Source organism: Barbatula barbatula (genome assembly GCF_947034865.1).
Source record: "Barbatula barbatula genome assembly, chromosome: 24".
In the NCBI taxonomy this organism is placed as follows: domain Eukaryota; kingdom Metazoa; phylum Chordata; class Actinopteri; order Cypriniformes; family Nemacheilidae; genus Barbatula; species Barbatula barbatula.
Window position 1 is genome coordinate 11281248 of NC_136787.1, and position 24044 is coordinate 11305291.

Sequence of the window (24044 nt, forward strand, 5' to 3'; positions counted from 1 at the left end):
GACATAACCACGATAACAACAGCTGTTTGATTGTTGTGATTTCTCATATAAACATTATCTTGGTCCATTAGTCTTTATACATTTACATACAGAAAAAGATCATTGTTCAGGTATCAAGTCTGCAGCTCAATCTATGCGATTGGAATTTGCAACCATTGTTTTGTAACTTCCTTTTAATGGTTTTGAAATTAATATATCAGCAAACCTGCTGCCAGAACGTAACATTTAAGCATTTGGCAGATGATTTTATCTTAATAAACTAACATTCATTACATTTTATAAGTGTGTTCATTTGCCTGGGGATCGACCCCAAAGCCTGAGTGTTGCTAGCAAATTTCACTTGTAATTTGTGTTTACATAATAGATATACTGTGCATATTAAAAAAAAATTACTAACCTCACTATTCTTAGCTTTGTATACTGTGCTAGGCTTTAATGGACTAGTTTGATGCACTTATGTATTTTGTTGCCTATGTTGTTATAATTGCTTCCAATGTTTCCTCATCTGTAAGTCGCTTTGGATAAAAGCGTCTGCTAAATGACAATGTAAATGTAAATATTAATTTAGTTTTTTATCAACAGTAGGAACCTCACTCATGACTCACAACATTGTCTCACAATCCAGTTAAACAAGTAAAACTGAACCAAGGTTCAAGTGGAAACAATGTCGAAACAATGTCTCATGACCACGGCATGGTTTACAGTTGTGTAGAGGTGTACATGTTTCCACTACTTATCAGTTTATGAATTTATGTCATACTACATTAACCTTTCTATCTTTACCCATTTATCTTCAACCAACAGTTATAAAATGTTGCCGCTATATAACCAACACTATGGGAAGTACAAATCCTCTACAAACATTTACTACATTTCTGTTCTACAACATTCTATAAATAGTTGGCATAATTCCCTAATTAACATATTCCAATAAACAAACATGCATATTCCTTTTTTTCTGATAGAAATCAATAAAAAACAATTTTAGTTTCTATGTTGATACCAATGATGTTGCATTACTTGTAATCTATGAGAGTTCTGTGGCAACTCTGGAAAACCTTGAACCTATTTTTTTAAAATAAAACTGATCAAGACTGACAACAGATATATCTGAAGAAAGGGCTTTTATTTCATTATAATGTTAGAACATACTAGACTAATCCTATCATATATTTTATAATATATAATGGTGGAAAAAATTAAGTAATGCAGACACTCTGCATTTATAGAGGTCTAAACTTTATATACATGCAGATTGTATGGTACTGACCTCAAAAAAAAAGAAGTAAAATTGCACAACCGTGTAAATTCTGTAACACCAATGTTACCAACTCAGCGAAACAATTGTAGAGAGAAAACACCACCTTCACCCATTTTGAAAGGGTTTTTACATGTACAGTATGTGAGGAAAGACCATTAAGGTTCATGATACAGGGTAAAAAACAGTACAGTAAAGTTTAGACACCCACACTATTCACAGTTCATCTACTGGTGTGTTTTAAAATTAATTCATCATTAATAAACGACAGTACTCATTTCATCAAAATGACAATGATGCCCTAATTCTACAAACAAAATAATACTAGAGAAAAGTATCCATATCATTCTTCCAAACACACACTTATTAAACGCAGTCCAGCCCTCAGAGCACAAACTTCAGTGATGTTCTGTGCAGAGCAAAACCACCTTGTTTTGATGTGACTCACGTCTACAGGAACTGTCGGTCATTTCTAGTTTTAACCAACAATTGACGCACATTTTCCATCCACCGCCTCTAGGTTAAGAGTACAGCACTCACAATGTTTGTTTTCTTCTATCCCTGTCATACATCATTTACTCAATCAAACACGATGCTAACACCCCAGGCTGTATATTTGTAAACAAATTCCTTTTCTTCGACAGGTAGTTTACTGCCATCCCAGAGATGGGTGCAGGCCTGGCTGCAGTGGGAAGCTCGAGCCGGCGGCTGAAGGGTAATTTGTAAACCCGTTGGGCTGGGGAGGGTAACTGTCCAGTGCTGATGCTGAGTGAGCCTGTAACCACAAACCACAGAGACTTCAGCCAAATGTGCCATATAAACAAACATTAACAGTGTAACCACACAATAGGGCTCACATTTCAGCTTTTAAACAAACATTTGCAACCTCTTTTCTTACTTGAAAACAAGGCCAAGTGTTAAAACAAGTGTTACCTGCAGAAGTGCAGACTGCATGGCAGGGTTGTGTAATCCAGAGAGGGCACCAGGAGATGCTGCAGTGGAGAAGCTGGGTATGCCTGGTGGAAAAGACAACAACCCTGGGAAAGCTCCTCCACCAGGGGCCTGGAGGCTTCCAGTTAGCCTAAGCAGCATACAGAGATCAAAAACACTCTAAATGACATTAAGTGCAACCTAAACTCTAAGCATTCAACCTCGCTAGCTAGAATGTTACATGCCCACTACGATAACATTGCTTAAAGTGTAAATATTTTTAGATTTTTAAGATCCTACTTTGGTTTATGAAGTGTCCAACAACAAGTTTACGTACATACAGTGTTAATATAGTTTCATTTTCTAATAATAGGCAGTTATTATTACCTCAATTCTTGACTGACTCTCAAATGATTTGTCTGTCACCCTACTCTGTTCTGATTGGTCTGATGGTCTAGTCTGCTCTGATGGTCTAACGCGTGCAGTGTCTCAAATGGAATGTAGGCGGAGTTACACGGAGTGACACAAATCTGACCCAGAACTGAAATTAGAATGACAGACGAGGACTCCTTCGTGTGATTCAGAGTCGACTCCTCTTTCCCAAGCCAATAACGTTGTTATTCATTCACTTTCGCCTTTACAATTTAGCAGACTGCTTAACTGCATGAATTTTAAGGACATTGTAATATTTACTCTTTAAAGGGATGGTCCACCCAGAATGAAAAATCTGTAATCTATCACTCACCCTCAGATTGTTCCAAACCTGTATAACTGTCATTGTTCTGCTAAACACGAAGGAAGATATTTAGAAGAATGTCAGTAACCAAACAGGTCTCATCCCCCATTGACTCCTACTATGGAAATGAATGGGGGAAGAGTAGGAGTCAATGGGAGATGAGATCTTTTTGGTAACTGACATTCTTCTAAATATCTTTGTTTAGCAGAACAATTACATTTTGAAAGGTTTTAAACAATCGGAGGGTGAATAAACGATAACAGAAATTTTCATTTTTGGGTGACCTTTAAGAGCTATAATTCACATGTCCATTCATGTTGCTGATTGTAAATCAAACAGACATGCAAGCATAAATTACTCTGCTGACAGTATTTCCATATCTTTAAGTAGTGTGTAACACTCTGATAGTACTGAGAAACTACAGACTTTGGACTTTAAAGGTAGTATTACAACTGGAACATGTCTACGATATGGAGGCTAAAAAGCCACAATTGTCCTGTACTTTCTAGGAACCTACATAAAAAAATACATAAATAGGCTCTAAGCTTTTAACCAATCAAGAGAGGAAAAACTTACCCAGCCTGGCCAACCAGGGCAGGATTGAAGTTAGAGCTGAATGCAGAGGCGAATCCAGGAAGCACAGGGGAAGAGGACGGCATTCCTGCCGCGGCGGCCGCTGCGACTACTGCCGCCTGGAGAGGTGCGACGGTGGCTACTGAGGAAGAGGCTCCTGGAAGCCCCATTAAAGAGGACAGGACTGGACTACCTGCCGCAGTAGGTCCCGTGCCACCAAAACCTGGGAAACCAGGGTTGGGACCAGGAGGGAGACCCGGAAATGCCGTAGTGGTCAAGCCGAGGCCGAAAGGGGAGGGAGAAGGAGCATTTGAGTGAGCCAGGCCTGAATACATAGATGGGGCGGGAGGAGTAGGAGTGGACGAGGTGGAACAAGAAGACTGGCCTCCAGGGAATGGAGAAATTGGAAAATGTGAAGCGGGGCTGCTTCCAGACTGGGAGCCGAGAGATGAGGAAAGGCCGTGGAGTCCGGATACACAAGCAGTGCTGGATAAAGAGGGCTGGGGGGAGGCAGTGCCGTGGGGCATGCCCATGGGTCGGGCAAGAATGCTGGAGTTAGGCATGACCAGGGAGCTAAGAGAGGGAGTGCCAGACCTTGAGGGCCCTTTGAAGGCAGAAGGGATGGGACTGTTGCTTCCGCTGCCTCCACCATGCCGCGCCATGGCATGGGCATGTTGTTCGCTAAAGAATGCCCCGGCAGGGCTACCCATGGATGGCTGGTTGGACAGCCCAGAGCTGGGCTTAGGACTGGGAGAATGTTGCATGTTGGGAGTCGAGCGGCCGGGAGTGTGTGAGGGGGTGTAGCTACGGATTACAGAATGCGACTGGGGGGAAGCAGCGCCAGAAAACGAGTGGGCTGACTGGGAATCTAAGGAGGCTGGGTAACCCTTCTTAGAGGGTAAACCCATAGCAGCTCCATGAGGATTCAAGGGGTCACCGGTCCCCCTGGGTGTAGGTGTTCGGCCACCAGAAGGTGTTTCCGAACGGGGTGCAACATGAAAAGGAGATTGAGGGATACTTGTACTTGGCCCGGGTGTACCACAGGGTGTTCCAGATGGGGTTTTTATAACAGAAGGGGTGCTTCTACCAGAAGGGGGCATGACAGGGAATGGGGAGGAAATAGGCGTGTGGCCACCGGAGTTAGAGGCAACGTGGGGAGAACTGGCTGGGGCAGGGGGGCCTTTGATGACTGAGGGTGAAGGGGCAGGAGCAGGGGATGGGGTTAGAGGGTTCTGGGATGGGACCATACCAGCAAAAACTGGAGTTATTGGTGTGGTAGGCTGAGAGGTGGAAGGAGTCGTTGGGGTAGAGCTATGAGAAGCAGGTGTGCCAGTGATGTTGGAGGTTTGACTTTGCTGACTGGCAGGTCGACTGTAACCTGAAAATACAGAAGAATGGGTGCAATTTAAATTTGTAGAGAAAGTTAAAAAATGACAAACTGAGGACAGACACCACATGCATAAAGTTTATTAGTGTTGCATTAGAAGATGCATTAGAAAGGAAGCAAAATAGGAAATCTCCCACATTGTGGCTGTACAGTAAGAGGTGCAATGCTGTAGAGCAAGCATTTATTGTCTGAACATTGATTTAAAAACCACATGAAATTGTTTTGGGTGCAGTTCTTTTCTGTCTTACATAGGGGAATACAAAGCAGGAGCTCCACAAGAAGCACTATTACACAAACAAATAAATGGCCTCAAAACAGACATAGACTAAGAGTTCAATCTGCAGTAAAACAAACTAAATTCCAATTTGATTTCATTGGGTCCTTAAAATACATTGCCCCCTTGTGTGTTATTGCACACACATATTAACAGCCACTGAGCATTTAAAAAAATCAAAGTGTATAATAATATGCATTCCGTTGTCCTATACAGTGATTTATTATACCATATTAGCTTGGTCAGAAAAGAACCCTTGGAGAGCATTTTAAGCATGATCAAACTGCATATTATCAATGCTGCAAGCAGATTTAGAGCATGCTGTGGTAAGGTAGCATCTACAGACAGCATTCGTCATGGCAGCTGTTAAATGCAGCACACAGCGCTAGCAACAGCAACTGCACGTTGTACCTGCCAAAATGGGAGTGGCTCGGTAGGGTGGGGGTGGCACACTGGTGGTGATGACCCCGCCCATTGACACCAGACCTGCGTTGTTGTACGCACCTGAGTGGTATCCGGAGAAAAGGGTGAAAATATTCTGTAATGTTGGATGAATAAGAGCCTCCAACCCCTCGCTAACTTTTATATTGTATGTGAGTGCACAAAGGCAAACACTGTTGGCATATGATTCATCCAAATTTCTTCAAAGAATTTTCTTGGTAAGACATTAATATGTTTGATGAAAGTTTTGAGGTTATAATTTTATAACAGCCTTTTATTTTTGGTGCCTTCTGTTATGTTATCTCATGTATTAAACCTAAACATGCATTTTAAGAGTAATGTTGAGAATCAGCTCCACAGCTTCATTCTGAATTGTATGTTAACTTGTATAAAACAGACTATTTCCTCCAATCTTATGAAATCAGAAAAAAAGAAGGCCTTACTTGGAGCGATTGTTGCATGTGGCCGGCAAGGTGGGATAGGATATGGCACAGGTCTGTGTGGATTGTACGTTGATGGTGACTGGTGAAGAAAAATTGAATATAAAACAATAATAACAATAGATCTTCAAAACAAATGTATGGGCAGTGACACAATATTATTATGTCCCATTAAAACATACCGGTTTGCTTGGTCCAAGGATGCGTGCAGCAATTCCCTTTCCATCCAGGTTTATATCCTCTCCCTCCTTTTTCCCAGGAATTCCCTTCAAATAGTCCAGTAAAATGTTAAAGAGCTACATTTAAACACAGCCCTAAATAAACATGCAATTGCATTTAAAAGCAGACACAACATGCTTTCTTGTGGGTAGGGTTAATAAACTCACAGGAAAGGATCCAGTGACTTTGCTGGGTTTGCCTTTGGGATAAGGGTTCCCTGGGATCATCCCACAGGATGAAACCATAGCTACTGGAGCTTTACATCCCACCTTACATACCTGAACACCACACAAAACCAATCATTCAATCACTTAACCACAGTTTGTAAATTCACGAAGACTAATTTAGATTAAGCTTTACCTGCTCCAGGATCCTTCTTGCACGTTTCTTCTCAGACAGGTGAATACGAAACGCGTCCTCCACGGGACGGTAGTTTTGAGCATCACAAATATTTCTGTCCAGAAAACAGAATACATCACATTTACATGTATGCATTTGGCAGACGCCTTTATCCAAAGCGACCTACATTGCATTTTGCATTATACATTTGTTTCTGAGTATGTGCAATCCCTGGGATCGAACCCATGACTTTGGCGTTGGTAGCGCCATGCTCTAACCACAAGCTACAGGAAAACGGAATAACCATTGATGTAACAATGTTTTTGGTTTTGATAGATATCTGTGGAATTTCTATAGTGCACACTTACAGAGCTATGAGTTCCAGTACGATGATTCTGTCCTTTGAGAATGTGAAACAATTAAGGATGTTTGCAGCCTTGGTTGTTGGAATTGCAATCATTTTCTGCAGAAACAAAAATTCATGTTAGATAAGGGAAAAAAAGACGGTTCGTGGGGAATGATTTATATCACCAGAGAGGAAGCAGAACTCTTACGTGTTGCAGAGCTTTAACTGCTTTTACTTGTGGCTCTGCCCAGGAGAAGTATTTTAGAATGTCAATCACCTAAGACAAAGTGGATTTAGACAAGACCATCAGATGCAACATACTCCAGCATTTAAAACAACACCATACAGCTGAATTGGTTTTGTTTTTACATACCTGCTCACTGGAAAAATACCCATGCACCTGCTCTATAGCTTTGATACGCTGATCTGTCAAAACACACTTCAGAGAAAAAATATATATAAATATTTTACTGGAAGAAACATCACCCACACTTATTATTTCAGAACACAGCCTATGTTAAATCACAAATTTAAACACTTAAACGGAATTTTACCTTTCTGATTTCGTCCAAGACGATGTCAAAGGATTTCTTGTCCATCTTGTCTGTCGATGCTTTGGTCCCTGTATTGATTACCAATCCCTTCTACAGCATCTCAATGACAATCCTTCCTTCACTTGCTAATGGTTTAACTTCATGCAGAAACCGTTTTTGTGATCCACAGCACCGATTTTCACATTATCCGGCGTCGGCAATCTGATCTAACCTTTTAGCGAAGAGCATATAAAGGTGTGTGTATAAAACAACGCTGCCGGTCTCTTTAAATGGAGACTAGCATCACTGACATGAGAAACAACAATAGTCCTGTGCTAAATCCACACACTGTTCAAATGCATCATTTCTCATGCATAGACATGTCTATCATCATATCTGTGCGATTTCTAATGTCCACGATGTGGCGCAAGGTCATCGGTTTCTCGTTGATTTAGTTTAGCTTGATATATTTTTGATGTTTGTTGGTGTTTAGCTGAGATGCTAAAGGATGCAGGACGTGTGCGACTGTATGTGTCAGGACCCCGACATGAAAGCGTCTGTTCATTAATACGCCTCAAGATTAATTCAGTTATTGTGCACTAAACCATGCTCTCGGTGTTGTTTCGTAAGCTATTTATTTGTGTAGGCACATTCTCGATAATTATGTTAGCTGTATTTTTTATTTCTGTAAAAATTGGTCTAATAATAGATATCTGACTGTGATGTCAAATGGCTTACTAGATCCCCTGTTCGTGTGATTCTAAAATATGACACAAGTTATATTTTTTATTGTTTTAAAAGATATTGCTGAGATTTTTTTTACATTTGAATTTATAAATTACACATTAAAAAAGAGGGAGGAAACTTTTGATTGAATTGTCTCCTTTCAAACAGGCGCATTCTCAGACACCTGAGCGGAAGTAAACATATGTAGCTTCATGTGTGCTCAAATTCTCTCTTAATTTACTCCAAATATTTTATTGTTTTGATAAAATGGACAGATTTATGTGGACAAATGGACTCCTTGAGATGAACGAGACGTTAGTAATCCAGCAAAGAGGAGTTCAACTTTACGACGGGGAAGACAAGGTAACGTTAGTTGAACACAGGAGAAAGTTATGAAGAGACAGATGTGTACAGTATAAATGGGTCTTTTATATCTGAAAAGCAAGAGCAAATGTTTCGTTATTTACATACAGGTCTCATTTGTTTTCTTCATGACAGGCTAAACTTAATGTGGGGATTGTTCTACTGAGTACACATCGCTTGCTCTGGAGAGACCAAAAGAACCACGTAATGCCATTTTTGGTATTTTTCAGAACCCTCCCGTTTTGTCCCCCGGTCCCATTTGATTGATGATAGAGTTGGTTTAAGTCAAAAGAGAATGTCCATAGATTACTTACACTTGATTTTGTGCTTCTCTGTAGGAATGCTGTATATACATTCCCTTGTCTCAGATTATATATTTTGAAGAGCAAGCAGCAGGCATTGGAAAGAGGTGTCTTTTTTGTCATGCTTTTGAACTATTACTGTGATGATTTTGTTATGGATTCTGTTAACTAATCTAGCTTTTCAAACCCCACAGTGCCAAAATTGTCATTCACCTGCACCCGCCCTCCGAAAATAAGGAGCCAGGCCCCTACCAGCAGAGCAAGTATTTTTATATAAAGCTGTCCTTCAAGGAACATGGCCAGATTGAGGTAAGTCATTTACATCATTTTAAAATTTGAATTAAATGTGTCATATGACACAGCTAGAACAAATATTATCGTTTGTTTTAGATGTAATGCATGATTTACGGTTCAAAAACGCTGTATTTTCCACATACCGTGTCTCCTCTTTGCCCGCCTCTCTGAAACGCACAGATTTTTACAAAGCTCATTGCATTGATAGAATGCAACGTTTGTTTTCCGACACTTTAATTTTAGCAATTTTACGTGTCTGATACATGCATGGGCGTCTTATAACACACCAAAGACACGTATTTGCGCCATATGACACCTTCAAGATGGATTTCATGTGCATGAAGCTTATAGCATAGCTAAATCAGGCTTACAAGCTGTAGGCAGTCATGACAAGACCGACAGAGTGATGATAAGAGAAGTTGTATTTTTTGTAATGTGTTTTTTATGTGTAGTTTTACAGACGTCTAACAGAGGAGATGACTCAGAAACGATGGGAGAATACGCCAGTGTCACAGCCGATACCCACGGGAACAGCACCCAAGGTCAGTGGTCACAATTACTCACTTATTTAAATCAGTCACCTTTGACTGAGAGTCTGCGTGATGCATTAAAAAAAACACTTTCTGGCCTCCTTTTATCCTTGTAATTCAGTTTTGAATGATTAAACATGTAATATTAATTTCGTCCTCTTGGTGGCACTGTAAAAATGCACTTGGCTATTGACTCATTTAATCATGTTGTTATGATACTAGGGGTGTGAGACACTTATCTGACCAGACAAGACGACGAGATAAGAGACTAGGTTTACGAGAACGAGTCGAGATTTTTGTACTTTTTTTTAAAGAAATCCTCAATGATGAAATATATAGGATAAAATAGTCTTTTATTCACCTTAACACACAATGATAAAAATGTAGGCATTATAAAATCAACTTGTACTTTATGAAACACATTCAACTTCTACTTTAATGAATTATATTATGCTATAATAAACAATATGTAAACACTGCAAAACGTTTTGTCACAAACTGAAATAACATGCAGTAATTGCGCAAAATGTATGGTTTGTTTTCTTAACAGACGCAGCGTTTAGTAAAGAGCTGTGGTTGTTTTCTCAATAGCCTATGCTTTTGCATAGTGCTGTTAGCAGATGTGGCGATCATATCACTCTGTCAATCCTCCTTCCTCTACTGACTGAACCCTCATAGCTTTCATAGAAACAGATAAAACTACATAAACACATCATGTTTAAAGCTTACATTGCACAAATGTAAGAGACAGATGAAATGTTTCTGAATAGGTTTGCCTGTGAATGTATTTAAAACAACATATTGTGAACTTGCAATTGCCAGCTCAGCTGCTGTTTAGCCGCGAGCTGCACGCCCCCAAAGCACTGCTGGCAGTGCGAACCGCCATAAACACTAGTGCTTAATGCGCGAGGCAGCACCCGAACGTTGAAACCTGTCCTTTTAGTGCGTGTTTACATAGAAAACCGGTGGGAAAGTACACAGCGTGATGGAAAATCACATTGTCTATGAATGGCCGGTCCGATCACTGTAGCTCACAGCCCGCACATTCTTTGTGCAGTTATCAGTGTGTTCAATGCTCCCAAATATTTTGAGTTCGCACAGGTTCAATTTAGAGAGCATAAGCGACTAAAATGGTCACAATTTCTAACCCAGCACTCCATCATGCCAATTGCGTAAGGAAATTGTCGGATCTCGTGCCATGAGATCTCGTCACACCACTATATGATACCTTTCACATATTTGCAAGACAGTTCTCTTGTTATAGACAGTTATCAGAATTTGCATGACACTTAAAAGTTGCTTAAAGATTGTGGCCTGTAAAAGTCAGATAATTTCTAATGGCCGGCCCTGAAAGTTACTCCATTCAAGCACTTTCCTTCCTTTGCCTTTGTTATGTGTTGGCGTGTATGTATGACTGATCATTTGTGCATGGAACAATGAGTGAGGGTAATTATATGTCCTGCTGTTTTCTGTGGTCCTGTAGGCAGGAAGGACACGCGCAGTGGGGATTGTGGGGATTGAGCGGAAGTTGGAGGAGAAGAGAAAAGAAACAGATAAAAATATTTCAGAGGTATGAAAGATTAACACACATTCACAATGAGCTATATAGAGAAAACAGAAACACACTGATGTATTATCCATCGACTGAATGCTCGAGATAATCAGGGTGCAGGAAACCTCAAGCAGTGAGGGCTGTGGTCCCCTTCTGATGTACCCCTGATGTGGGACCCTGCTAGATGACCTCATAGCTCTGATAAGGCTTCCTGCCACAGCTATAATAGAAGATTAAAAGAAAGCACACAGTGGGGCACTCAAAGTGCAGTGGAATATCCTGTAGGTGTGGGTACAATGAGTGATTATGAAGTAATTGCAGCCCCTGATAAGAGCTATAAATACATAAGAGGCATTAATGAAAGTGCGTAAACTGGTGCTGATGTGATCAGGATGTGGTTGGATGTGTTGATCATCGCTTTCTCTTCATGTATACCTTCTTTAATCTGTGTCTGTTTTTCAGGCTTTTGAGGATCTAAGCAAACTCATGGAAAAGGTCAGTTTAAGTAGGTTAGTGGGTCAGTGTGTTATCATAATTTGATATTTAAGTGTATCCCTCATGTTTGTTTTACTCACTATCTCCCCCTGCAGGCTAAAGAGATGGTGGAGCTCTCTAGATCTATTGCCAATAAAATCAAAGACAAACAGGGTGACATCACAGAAGATGAGGTGAGCTGCTGGTAGATGACAGACGATAGATATCCATCTTTCCCGCCTTACTGAAAGAGTGTGTTTGTTTATATATGTATGAAAAAAATGTGTCTGTAAAATCAAGGCTTGGCAAACATTAGCAGCATAATCCACATGAGCTCAGCAATCCTGGCACACACATTGCACAGAGGAGGTCAGCTGATTTAGTTATAGATGCAGGTTTTTTTCATTCATGTTTGTGTCCGCTATCTGACAGACAATCCGCTTCAAGTCTTATTTGCTGAGTATGGGCATAGCCAACCCAGTTACCAGAGAAACACACGGTTCAGGAACACAGTACCACATTCAGCTTGCCAAACAGCTCGGGGACATGCTACAGGCTCCACTGGAGGTAATAACTTTACTGTGAATGTTTATGTTATTGTATTTAAATACTCTGGAGTTTCTGAAACCTTTGGCATGAGGAACCTAGCACACTTTCACAGAATTGTGTTTTTCTAGACATTCCAATCAGATGTGAAAACCAGAACTAAGAATTGTATAGTGAGTGATATATTTTCTTCTTTACTGTTCTTTGTTTTTCAATCACTCTAGGAGCGGGGAGGAATGATGGCCCTCACTGAAGTGTACTGTCTAGTGAACAGAGCCCGAGGGATGGAGGTAAGATCCACCTGCACAGGTAGAATTACAGATCTTCTAATGATTCACAGCATCTTCAAAGCTTTCGTGACTCACTATAGAGGGCAACAGTGTCTCTCGTGACAGAGTTATTTAAGGCTGACCCTGATCTCCTGCCCAGCAGCATTAGGTATGACAGCCATCTGGAGAGATCTAAGCATTTTGTCACCTTTGTTACACAGATAGCAATTGATAGATTGCAGATAGATTTAAGACTGCACATTGTTTTGATTAACTTTGAGTGAATGTACTGTTTCAGGTGTGTTTAAATTCTTATTTGATATCGCCAAATTCTCAGGTGGTTTTATGCATTGCTGTCTTCAGTTACTCGCAACTTTGCTTTCCAGAAAATATGATGGAAACATTTTTGGAGACAAATAGTAAAAATGTATAGAGAAGGGGAAAAAATTATAGAAAACCGATAAATTAAAAAATACATAGATTATATAATATAAAAATTCATGTTATTGTTGCACACTTTCTATAAGATGTATTTTGGTGTATAAGTCTTTTTATGAAGCAACATGTTAGGTGGAGTCACATAAAGACTCCTCCCTCTAATCTGTTGTTATAAGAATATTCTGACTGTATTGAGAATATCCTGACTGTATTAACAATCCAAATTGTTAGTGTCGTTTTAATATATCCTACATAGACAGTAATACATAAGGCATAGAAATGTGTATGATTATATATCTGATGATAATTTCAAAACTGATGGGCAATTCTTAAGCCACACTTTGTTTTTTTTATCAGCTTCTCTCTCCAGAGGACTTGGTCAATGCCTGCAAGATGTTTGAGTCACTTAAGCTCCCTCTGCGGTAAGGTTTTGATCATTTGTATGTGTATTTGTTTGCGTGAGTAAAAGAAAGTCGGACTGCTGTGTTCATGTGTAAAAAATCAGGCTTTGTAGGCAGAGGAAGGTCAGTGTGAAATCGGTCAGCCACTTCCTGGCAGACTTCCTGTTTTCAGGACTCATGTCCGCCCTCTGTCTCTTGTCTTCATTTTCCACCTTTCAAAAGAAAGCAACATTGTGGGTCACAGACGGCAATAAGATGCCGATCATTTTCCTTACTGTAAATTTTCAGCTGCAATCTTAAGTTCTTATAGTGACCAACAGTTTTTCTGTCTTCTCTTAAGGCTGCGAATTTTTGACAGCGGGGTGATGGTGGTACAGCTCCAGTCCCACAGTGAGGAGGAGATGATTGCCTCAGCTCTAGATAATGTGAGTGACATGCCGTCATATCCAGCCATCTGTGAAATCACTTGTGGCTGTTCAAACATCACACAGCAACTTGTCGTGTTTAACTGTGGCTTTGTGGAGTGGAAATTGGAGGAGATCTGTGTCCATAAACTTGTACAGCCATTTCTTACCTTCTCTTCATGTAATAGAAATGGTGCCGTTCAAAGTCTTCATTGTATTAAATGAACCACCTTCAAAGTGTTTTGGACAAGACACGGCTAACAGATGTGTCGGGGGTGGTGGTGTTTTAGGCCAAAAGGCTGGAATGAGAGGCGTTTCAGATTAGAAATTTCCATCCCTGAAGAGTCCAAGGCAGATGTGAGGAATGTTCCAAAAACAAGCGCATTTCTGTGAAGGGTTGGATGTCAAGCACCAATTATTGCCTCACTCACTTCATATTTGGATGAATGTGGTGAAATGTGACAGGATCATATCCAGGTCATATTTCTTCCCAGAAATTAAGCAATGAATTATATATTGCTTCGATAAAATGAAACCTGTTTTAGGTAGACAGTTTTTACAGTAGTCCAAAAGCACATGCAAGTGGTTATTATGTGGACGTCTATCCACTTTGATTGTGTTCTTCTTTGTTATTTGTATTCCAGGTGACTGATAAGGGCTCCCTTACAGCTGAAGCGTTTGCCAAGCTTCTAGGACTGTCAGTTCTTCTTTCTAAAGAGCGGTATGGTCTATATTTTGCAGAAATCCATTTGGTTATATAATAAATATCCTCAAAGCCGCTTTCTATATTCATATATTCATATTTATTTTACAGGTTGTTATTAGCCGAGAAAATGGGTCACCTATGCCGTGACGATTCAGTAGAAGGTCTGCGTTTTTATCCAAATCTGTTCTGACATATGGGATGCAGTATTATCGACCATGACTCTCAGATACTTCCTGCTGGACCCCAAATCCCTTTCAAAGCTGAACTGATAACCAATTACCCCTGCTCTGGACACAGGGGGCTCCTGCTTTCTAATGTTTTTGTCTATATCTTTCATGAATTTTGGTTAAGGTACTTGTGTGTGTTACTGCATGCTCTGTTTTGCCTAAAGCTGGATTCATATGTCACGTATTTAAACAGATCTTCGTGAACATGTTCAACAGTTTGTTCATGAATGTGTGTGCTTCCATGTTTAATGCTAAGGACGTTTGTACAGAAGAGGAAGAAAAGACAAACCTTTGGTATCAAAATAAGTGGCATAAGATTTGTTTAATAAAACATGCAGTACCACACATTTAACAGACTGGTGTGTTAAAAGTAATTAAACATCTTTGAGTTTGATTTGTTTCTCTTATTCATCCTTATCTGTATCATCGATCTGGAATATGTTTGCTTAGCCAAAATTGTTACATTTTATTCAGGTTGTCTTTTTATGATCAGATATTTCTGATGCATCAGACTCCCAAAGTGGTTTGCAATGGAAAGATTGTTCCTGGAAATAGTCTAGCATTAAGAAAAACAACATTAAGATATTATTAAATGTTAATCTATCAAGTCAGACTTCCCAACTGTGAACAGAATAACAGAGGAGTGGATTTATGTCCACTGCTGACTTCGCTGGTAACTTTATCTCTAGGTTGGACATTGAAAATTATACACTCGTTCGTTATATACTCATCTTAATTCTTTGGCGAGTCTTGTAAGATAATTAGATTTTGTGAAGACTGGACACGGTGAATTCCTTCACAGCAACCGGTAAGGAAACCGCGGGGTGGAGTGCGCGCTCACTGTCGCAGCCGGCGAAACGGATACGCGCGCTCACGATCTGTGCAGTCTGCGCTCTACGCATCCATTCATTTAACGCTGCAAACCAAAGCCACGGTAACATCGCTTTTGAACCCGACCAGGAGAGAATGATGCAGGAAAATATTTGATACACTCAACTCAATGTCTTATGTAAGTAATATAATCTTCTCAGCAACCGACAGTCTGTTTGTTTTACAATTTTATTTGCGTTTAATTCCACGATCTCAAGTTCATATTGAGATTAATATGACATTATGGATTTAGATGTGAGCGTTAAAGTAGCTCAACTCAAACTAAGATCATTTAATTCCCTCAGTGGAAATAATAATTACAATGGAAAGTCAATCGGGGATTATTTGAGTGTTAGAATGTATTGCGACCGTCAATGCAACAGTAAGTTACAGTATTTATTGGGTAAAATATGGTATTATTATTATATTCATTATTAGTATCATTTTGAACATGATCTCACCACAATAACCGTAGTTTAAGTAATAGTTTTTGTAGTTAATAATACAATAATAAATCTGCCAAAAAACACGGTTAATTTGACTATTTTAAGAGTAGGCTACGGGGCTGGGGCTAGTTGTCACAGTGAATTTGCCAAGGTATTTTTTTCTTAAGATTTTGAGCCGAAAGTACAAATATATAAATATTTTCCCTTCAGCAGAGAGGTTGTTTGTTGGCTTTAAACCTATTTCAAAAATGTCTTAAGTTAAAATGTTAAAATCCTGTTTTCCTTCAAATCTAAAATGGTTTATTTTTGTAAAAACAAGTAAAGACCATAGTAAAACTACACTACCATACAATGCAAACACAGTAGGCAACTATATACAGGTTAAATTTTAATATAATCTCAGTATTGTCATATTTTCATAGAGCATACCTACTGTAAAATATTTTCATACTCCATGCCCACTGTATAATAATTTCCTAATATTTTATTCTGTATTTATTCACTATATATCCTGCACTTGCTAATTGCACTTCTGGTTAGACCCAAACTACATTTCCTTACACTGTACTTGTATATGTGTAATGACAATAAAGTTTAATCTAATCTCAAATATACATTGGGGCAAGTTGTCACGTGACAAATGCTGTTATTTTATATAGTCTGTATATCATTTACCCTTGTGTCTCACTGATTTTATTTTCAGGACAGAGGACAAATTAGTGCAAGTGAGTGATGTGGACAAAGAAAGATAAGAGTTTGCAGGAGACGGAATGACACAGGGCTTTCCTACAGTGACCCCATTTCTCCTGCTCTTCCTGATGGGATTTGGTGAGGTTCTTATATATTATTTTAAGACTTCCAGCGCTGTCCTTTAAAAAAAAGGGATCAACACAAATAAGTTTAGTTTGTGTTTAAAAGCAGGTCTGTGACTGGCGTTTGGAGTACTACAGTGTATCAGGCTCAGTTGGAGAGGAAAATGGAGGGGGGAAGGGAGGGTCACTTACTCTTCCTGCATTTCTTTCCTTGGATGCATTTGTTTTTTCTGCGGGAAGTGACCTGCACATGCAACGTTTGTAAATTAAAATATGAATATAGGTAGAGCGATAAAGGGGAAAACTAAATTCAGCAAGTGTGATGCTAATAAATGTTTTGTGTGTGTTTTTCTTTTCTGTAGCAATGGCTGGTATCAATCTCTGGCCTTCAATGCACATCGCCTTGAGCAACGCCAGTGTGTTTGTGGATTACAGAACCGACAGCAACTTCACCGATCACAATCTGGCTGTCTCATTGATTGACATGGACAGGGATGTAACAGTACTCACCAGGTCACTTCCCTTTAACCAATCAGAAGGGTCACTGGAGTTCAACTGCTCTTACTTCCTGTACGCAGGCAATTTCAGATTCAGGCTGGAGCAGAAACACAACCAGGTTATCTCTAACCGGACCACCATCTGGTGGTGGAGCCCGTTTCTGCGTGTGCACTGGCCCACCTTTCACCTGGCTATTGATCGTGGCAACAACAACCAAAGCACTGATGGATTCAGGATTGGCGTGTCCACTAATGACCACTTCCATCCTTGTCCTGATGGCAAAGCCTCATCTCTCTTTCTTGATGTCAGCTACCTGGAGCAAGTCCAGATAGGTAGAAACACCCTCGACAAGGTTCAAAACCAAATAAGACAAGACATCAAAGTGGTTAGGTCCCAGCACGTGGACATGGTTTGCGCTTCCCCACTTACAGAGCGTGGATTTATCCAGATTTCCATCAAATCCCCCCACACCCAACAGGACATCAAATCCTCAGGTCCTCTTTATCTGTCGAGCATCTTCTCCTTCAAGCTCATTGTGGATAACATCTACAAAAGTGGCTGTGCGGGAACCGTGTCTGTCCGTCGAATCGCTCCTCCCTGTACGGCTACCAATGGAAAAGTTCTGGTGTATAGGGAAGAGGGCAAAGAAAAGTCTGCATCTACTCACCTGGCCTTTAACTTCCTCACTCAAGTGGAGAATGAGACTGAATTTAACTGCTCTCTCTTTGACATCGGCAGGAATAAGTACTGCTTTCATTTCACTCTCGTCTACAGTCAAGCTACCAGTTTAGCACACACTTGTGTGGTTGTGCAACGGCATACAAGTGAGTTAGGCTTGTGGGGATCTTTTACTGTTCAGATTTGGCTGAGAAAAATGATCATAGTAGTGATTTTTGAATGAGCTTATTAAAAACCTTTCAGAGACGATGCGTTTTCTATTTAAGTACTTACATCATTTATGTATAAGGCCTTTCACAGTGAGTCGATGGAATAAAACAACCTATAGAAAAAATATTTCAATATTACTACAATTGTTTAGGTTGTTAAAGGGATAGTTCACTCAAAACTTCTTCTGCAGAACATTAAAGGATATATTTTGAGGAACGTTATTGGTAATCAAACAACATTGGCCACATTGACCTCCATTGTATGAACACAAAACAACCAAGACATTTCACAAAACATCTGCTTTTGTGTTCCACAGAAGAAAGTCTGTGGCTTTGAATGACATGAGGGTCATTTAATGATGACAGAATTGTTATTTTTGAACTATCCCTTTAAAGGTCCAATGTATGACATTGAGCGACATCTGGCGGTGAGGTTGTGAAATGCGACCAACGGTTCACTCCATCGCTCTCCTCTACCTTTCTGGTGTTGTCACTTTTTTGCTTATTTGTCGAAGGAGATAATGTATTTATGAAATGCCCTCTGTAGAGCAATCTGTCCGTTTAGGGCTACTGTAGCAACAACATGCCGAATTTTATGCAAGGAGACCCGCGATGTAGATAGGTAATAAACCTTAGAAGCAACTCAAAACACACTGAAATCAATGTAGAAACCACTGAAACTCCGATAACTGCAAAAAATAAAGAGAACAACGGTGAAGATCTTCACAATCAAGGAGATCCTGCTACAACCTTGCACTGTGGTTAAAACCACTCATATTTTCTTTATAAATTGAGACAATGTAACCCAGTTTGTGACAACCCAGCCAGTCATTTTTTGTGGCATAACGTTTACTACATAAACTCATCCTTCATAATGTAAAGAACATTCTGTGAAAATAATAAAACTCATTTCTGAGAAGGCTATTTCAACAATTGAAATCAAACATTGATGCTCTTAATGAGAATTTAGACAGATTTTTACAGTTGTTTAAGTTGTTTGTGTTTTAATATTATTCATTATTTTAAATGTATTTCTCTCATTGTTGTTGCTCTGAAGAAATGTGGGGTCCATGGCAGCCCTGGAGTGCTTGCAGTGTGACGTGTGGTGAAGGGGTTCGAGAGCGTGTGCGTGAATGTCTGCTGTCATCTAGTGGTGGGATGCAGTGCACCGGCATGGTTCGAGAGCAGTCGCACTGTTCATTTGAGGACTGCATGGGTAAGCATTTTCTTCCAGGACTAAAAACCAGAAAAGTAGTTTTTCCAGTCTGTTTTGCATTTATTTAAGTCTTGAGTATGAAAAAATTATGCAAACCTTCTTCTAAATAGGAAAGAAATACAGATTTATTTAAATAATTATATTAATAATATGACTATTAACAGTATACACCATTAAAAAAGCTTTTAACAAAAATGTTCACTATCCTGATAGATCTGAGCATTTTATATTTTTAAAGGTCCAATGTATAATATTTTTGAGGATCTAGTGACAAAAAGGCAATATAATCGACAATATGTCTTCAGAAGTGTATAAAGACATTACAGAATGAACCGAGCTGTTTATATCTACATACAATAATAATATATATATTGTATACAGTATATAATATAATATATATTTATATATATATATATTTATATATACGTTTTATAAGAATTTACATTTTAAGTTTTGAATGCAAATGTCACATCCACAATGCTAGAATTGCTCTAATCTATATTTTTTAGAGGAGATTCCACCTTCATCCCTCACCCCTCCACCAGCTGTGAGCTCGCCCCTTGGAGGGAATCTCGTGGTAGTCGCTGGGATCACCTTTTGCCTGGCTGTGATCCTGGCCACCATCTTGATTACCGTGTGGAGAAAATTCTGCCATGCTCCAAAGTGCAGCTCCATGCGACCTGGATCTGTGCACTCCCCCAGTGGTCGTAAAAACTCAGATGAAGCTTCCATCTGTGGTCACAGCATGCAGAGACCCAGTTTTTCTGACAGTGTCCAAGCAGCTCCTCTACAAAAAGGACTCACCTTGGCTGCAAAGCAAGGACCGTCGGACCGGGGTGTCTTGTCTCGCCAGCAGAGCGTATCTCTTCCCCTTCCTCAAGACCCCGAGAGAATGTCCCCTTCTGGCCAAAAGATCGCTCCACCTGTTTTTGGATACCGCTTGGCTCAACAGCAGCTCAAGGAGATGAAGAAGAAGGGGTTAAAAGAGGCCACTCAAGTCTACCACGTGTCCCAGAGTCCTGTGGATGACACCATGTTGGAGGCCACAGCTTCAAGCCCGGTTTGTCTAACTCCAGTGCCTCAGGAAGTCGACAGCCCAGAGGAAGCCAGCAGCAGCCATTTCCGCATAAAGTCTCCGTTTCTTGAACCCACGTGGCCTCCAAAACACTCATTCTCAGAGAGACACAAAGTGGACATGTTGTTGGGTCCGACAAAGTCTGCGTTCAGCGCCAGCTCCCGGCGTCTTGAGCGCACAGCAGATTGGGTGGAGATGGTCGAGCGCAGCAGAGTGAACTACCCCCAGAATCCAAATTTCAGAAGAACATCAAGCTTCCATGAAAGCAACCAACAGCAGGTCCCTCCATCACGTCCCTACAGAGAGAGAAGCATGACCCAAGTGACTCCCCGGCAGCTTCCAGAGGGCAGTTGTCGAAACAGAACCTGGGAGCATACGCTACCTGAGCTTGAGGTCTGGTCCTGCTCCAAACCTAGAATGACTGATCGATCGAGTGACCAAAGGAGGCGGCCATGGGTGGACACGTCCCCCTCCCAGTCAAATTTCTTAACGGTTCCTAAATCAGCTCCGGTGACACCCACGAAAGAACCCCCGATGGATCGTCAGAGGATCGCTCGGAGCCCGTCTTCCGCTATGGAAAGGGCAGAACAAAACTGGAGCAGAAGAGGTCCCTCTCCTATCCAGAGGAACATCCTAGCCAGGAAGCTACGTGAAGCAAATTCAACTACTTGCCAAAGACAACGCAGTTCCACGTTCTCTACCTCAGAGCAGCGCAGGGGGCGCTGTTGCAGCCTTCCACTTTCTGCAGACTACAGTAGCTCCCCTTTTAGTCTCACAGAGTCTGAACAGCAAATGATGGACATTTCTGGATACTTGGGTGAGGAAGATGGAGTCGAAGTTCTAAATGTACATAACCTCAAATAATCAAAATTTTAGGACTTTTTACTTCCTTTCGGAATAAATGGAGTAAACTAAAGCACTTTATAATTTTACTCCATTTGGACATTCGTTCTGTCGGGTATTAAAGTTATTTGTAGCATTTTAAAGGCATAAGCCTTTCCAAGGCACCCAATTGAAACCTGTGTGATTTTCTTTCTTCTGCAAAACACAAAAGATGATTTTTGTAGCGACAGTTTTCTAATACCAACATTTTTTAAGAATCTTCTTTTGTGTTCTGGAGAAGAACGAAATTACAGGTTTGAAATGACAAGAGAGAGTAACTAATGACAGAACTTTCATTTTGAAGGTGAACTATCACTTTAACGGAACGACTATTTTCGATTTCTGGTCGATTTAATTTCGTGTGCCCAGGTTCATGCATTGTGTTTTTAATATCAGTTTAAAAGGACACATTTCAGACACATTTTGTCCCTGTCCTTCCAAAACCTTGTATGTCCAAATTTGCTGTTTTTAAGAAAATGGAAAAACAACATTGTTTTGTTGTTGTGTCAAAATTGACAATCACTTTTTAATACTTTGAAATGGTTGTTTTTTGCAAAACCAGTGCCAAACAATGGTTTATAAAAAACATGAAATATTGAAATATGATGCTTCAGAAGGACCGCATTTTTTATATACATTTAAAACATTGTATGCAATTTACTAAAGAAACCTTGAATATCATTTTTTATACCTTTTTATGACACATGAAAGAATAATAATTCATATTATGGACAAGTTTGGATTAGACTGGAAAAGAAAATCAACATGACAAAAACTTGCATGATAACAAAAATATGCACAGTTTACTTTGTTTCTGGCTATGAAATATTTTAAAGTGACACCTCAGTATGTTGATGCTTCTTTAATACGTTGTTTATGAAGTAGTATTATATAAAGAAACGGCATGCATCCAAAGTTAAAACAGAAAGAGGCAAATCATTTTACACACAACTTATGATGTATTCTTTGAATGGAATATATATATATATATATATATAGTGTATTGCTTTGCCATACACTTTGCTCCATTTTTGTTTTATAATAAACCACACCAATTAATGCATACAGTTATACTGTAAAGTAAATAAACGTGTATACTGTATCATTTTACTCTGCCGGTCCTGCTCCGCTACCTACATTTTCCATGTAGCCACTAGGTCGGATCTTCATGGTAGTGTGTCTGAGAGAGTACCACAACCCTTTCCAGGTGCCCCAGACCACACCGTTATCATACTTGGCTTTGTACTCGCCATCTCTGTAAAACCTTCCGTTAAGATTGGCAGTGTGACACCTATGATCACAAAACATGTCAACAGGTAAATGCATACATCTAATGCAGTTCAACACAACAAATTGCCCTCCCTGACAACATAGCACATTATAAAATGATGACTCACCTGTTGTACCACCAGCCTCCCCTGTTCTCTACAGCACAGCTGCCCTGCAGGTAGCGATCATGATCCTGGTCGCGGGTGCTAAATTGCATGCCGTTATGAGAGGCTGACCACTGCACCACCATATTGGCCCCACCAGACAGGGCATCTCCTGCCTGACCACTGTACATCCCATAGTGCAGCCGGAACTTGTCCTGTGTATGTGAGTGAAGAGAATAACCAATCACCCTCCTTGAAGAAAGTTCTGACTGTTTTGAAGAAACAGTGAGCACCCTACCGTTTCATTGGACACTCTAAAGTCGCCATACATTGCGTAGGACTTCTGTCCTTTCCAGTCCATCAAATCGATTTTCATCACATTCTCGCCTAAAAGGATTCAGGAAAAGTAATTGTTGGAGAGATGTAATGACCGACTCATACGAAGTATATTCTCATTTACTAATGTATAACATACTGTCATCAAGCAAGACGTGAATATGATCATTCCCAAGCCAGAATTCATCTCTACTTGATTGGAAGTGACCAAATCCATTCTTATAATCCTCCCAAGTTCTGTTGGTATAAATACTGGTTTTATTAAAAATATGAGAGAATAACCATAATGAGCCTGTTAGACCTACCTATCAAAATTAACTTTCCCATTGATTCGTTTTTGAATCACAGTCCAGCCCCCTCCATCATCCATGTCACAGTACACCAGGAACGGTTCTACTGACGCTTTGGGTTTGATCCTGTAGAATCCGGATCCTGTTTTGAGTCTATCATACAACTCAGAACAATCTGTTGTGAATACATTAATAATGAAGAATTAGCCTTCGTGTCCTTGAGATGGTTGGGTTAGATTTGTTTTAATGTTGAGAGTAAATATTACCTCTGTCATGAACTAATAAGGTTCCTCCAGTACTAGGTAAAGTCGGTAAAGGTATAATTCCAGTGTTGTTTTCATATGTGTTATTGTGCTCCTGTGGTAGTAACTTGAAGCGACGGTGAGCGCGCAGATGCATAACTTTCCACTCGCCCACCAACAGCTTGTTATTAAGCTTGCTTATCTCTTCCTTGAGTTTGGACACTTCAGAAAAAGAGCATTCTTCCTCTGCCTTAATAAACTAAAGACAACACGTGTGTCATATAATCTCTGAATGATGTAAGGCAAACATTCAACTTCCAAAAAATGGCCACTTACCAACATCTGGAACATCAGCAGAGCGCGAAACATCAAAATAAACAGGAACTGTGACATGGTCCTTACGCGAAAA

General features: G+C 40.0%; 4 protein-coding genes across 7 annotated transcripts; 2 read left to right on the top strand and 2 right to left on the bottom strand.

The window, feature by feature from the left end:
* Positions 1-1107: 1107 nt before the first annotated feature.
* Positions 1108-8039, bottom strand: proser1 (proline and serine rich 1). Of its 2 annotated transcripts, XM_079448967.1 has the most exons (12): positions 7498-8013; positions 7317-7382; positions 7152-7220; positions 6966-7060; positions 6619-6712; positions 6426-6536; positions 6222-6305; positions 6043-6121; positions 5570-5662; positions 3501-4875; positions 2192-2339; positions 1108-2033 (listed from the first exon to the last, which is right to left on the bottom strand). In XM_079448967.1, the coding sequence occupies exons 1-12, from the start codon at positions 7540-7542 to the stop codon at positions 1908-1910; spliced, it is 2385 nt and encodes a 794-aa protein (XP_079305093.1). In that variant the 5' UTR covers positions 7543-8013; the 3' UTR covers positions 1108-1907. The 2 variants fall into 2 exon arrangements, with proteins under 2 accessions (XP_079305093.1, XP_079305094.1); XM_079448968.1 differs by lacking the exon at positions 5570-5662 and having other exon boundaries at positions 7498-8039.
* vps36 (vacuolar protein sorting 36 homolog) lies at positions 8006-15462 on the top strand. 3 transcript variants are annotated; one of them, XM_079448970.1, is made up of 15 exons: positions 8006-8118; positions 8478-8565; positions 8701-8769; positions 8904-8974; positions 9062-9176; positions 9614-9703; positions 11175-11261; positions 11706-11738; positions 11834-11911; positions 12150-12284; positions 12488-12553; positions 13328-13392; positions 13712-13796; positions 14420-14496; positions 14590-15101. In XM_079448970.1, exons 2-15 carry the CDS (start codon positions 8482-8484, stop codon positions 14669-14671), a joined length of 1137 nt encoding a protein of 378 aa, XP_079305096.1. In that variant the 5' UTR covers positions 8006-8118; positions 8478-8481; the 3' UTR covers positions 14672-15101. The 3 variants fall into 3 exon arrangements, with proteins under 3 accessions (XP_079305096.1, XP_079305097.1, XP_079305095.1); XM_079448971.1 differs by having other exon boundaries at positions 8007-8101; XM_079448969.1 differs by lacking the exon at positions 8006-8118 and having other exon boundaries at positions 8336-8565; positions 14590-15462.
* Positions 15463-15534: 72 nt separating this feature from the next.
* On the top strand, positions 15535-22312 carry thsd1 (thrombospondin, type I, domain containing 1). The gene is made up of 5 exons (XM_079447926.1): positions 15535-15717; positions 16728-16852; positions 17199-18158; positions 19279-19437; positions 19947-22312. The coding sequence occupies exons 2-5, from the start codon at positions 16795-16797 to the stop codon at positions 21374-21376; spliced, it is 2607 nt and encodes an 868-aa protein (XP_079304052.1). The 5' UTR covers positions 15535-15717; positions 16728-16794; the 3' UTR covers positions 21377-22312.
* A 189-nt stretch (positions 22313-22501) lies between these two features.
* fgl1b (fibrinogen like 1B) lies at positions 22502-24028 on the bottom strand (the record flags this gene model as incomplete). Its single annotated transcript, XM_079447891.1, has 7 exons — positions 22502-22685; positions 22792-22982; positions 23066-23154; positions 23243-23340; positions 23409-23568; positions 23660-23894; positions 23972-24028. 7 exons carry the CDS (start codon positions 24026-24028, stop codon positions 22502-22504), a joined length of 1014 nt encoding a protein of 337 aa, XP_079304017.1.
* Between the last annotated feature and the right edge of the window lie 16 nt (positions 24029-24044).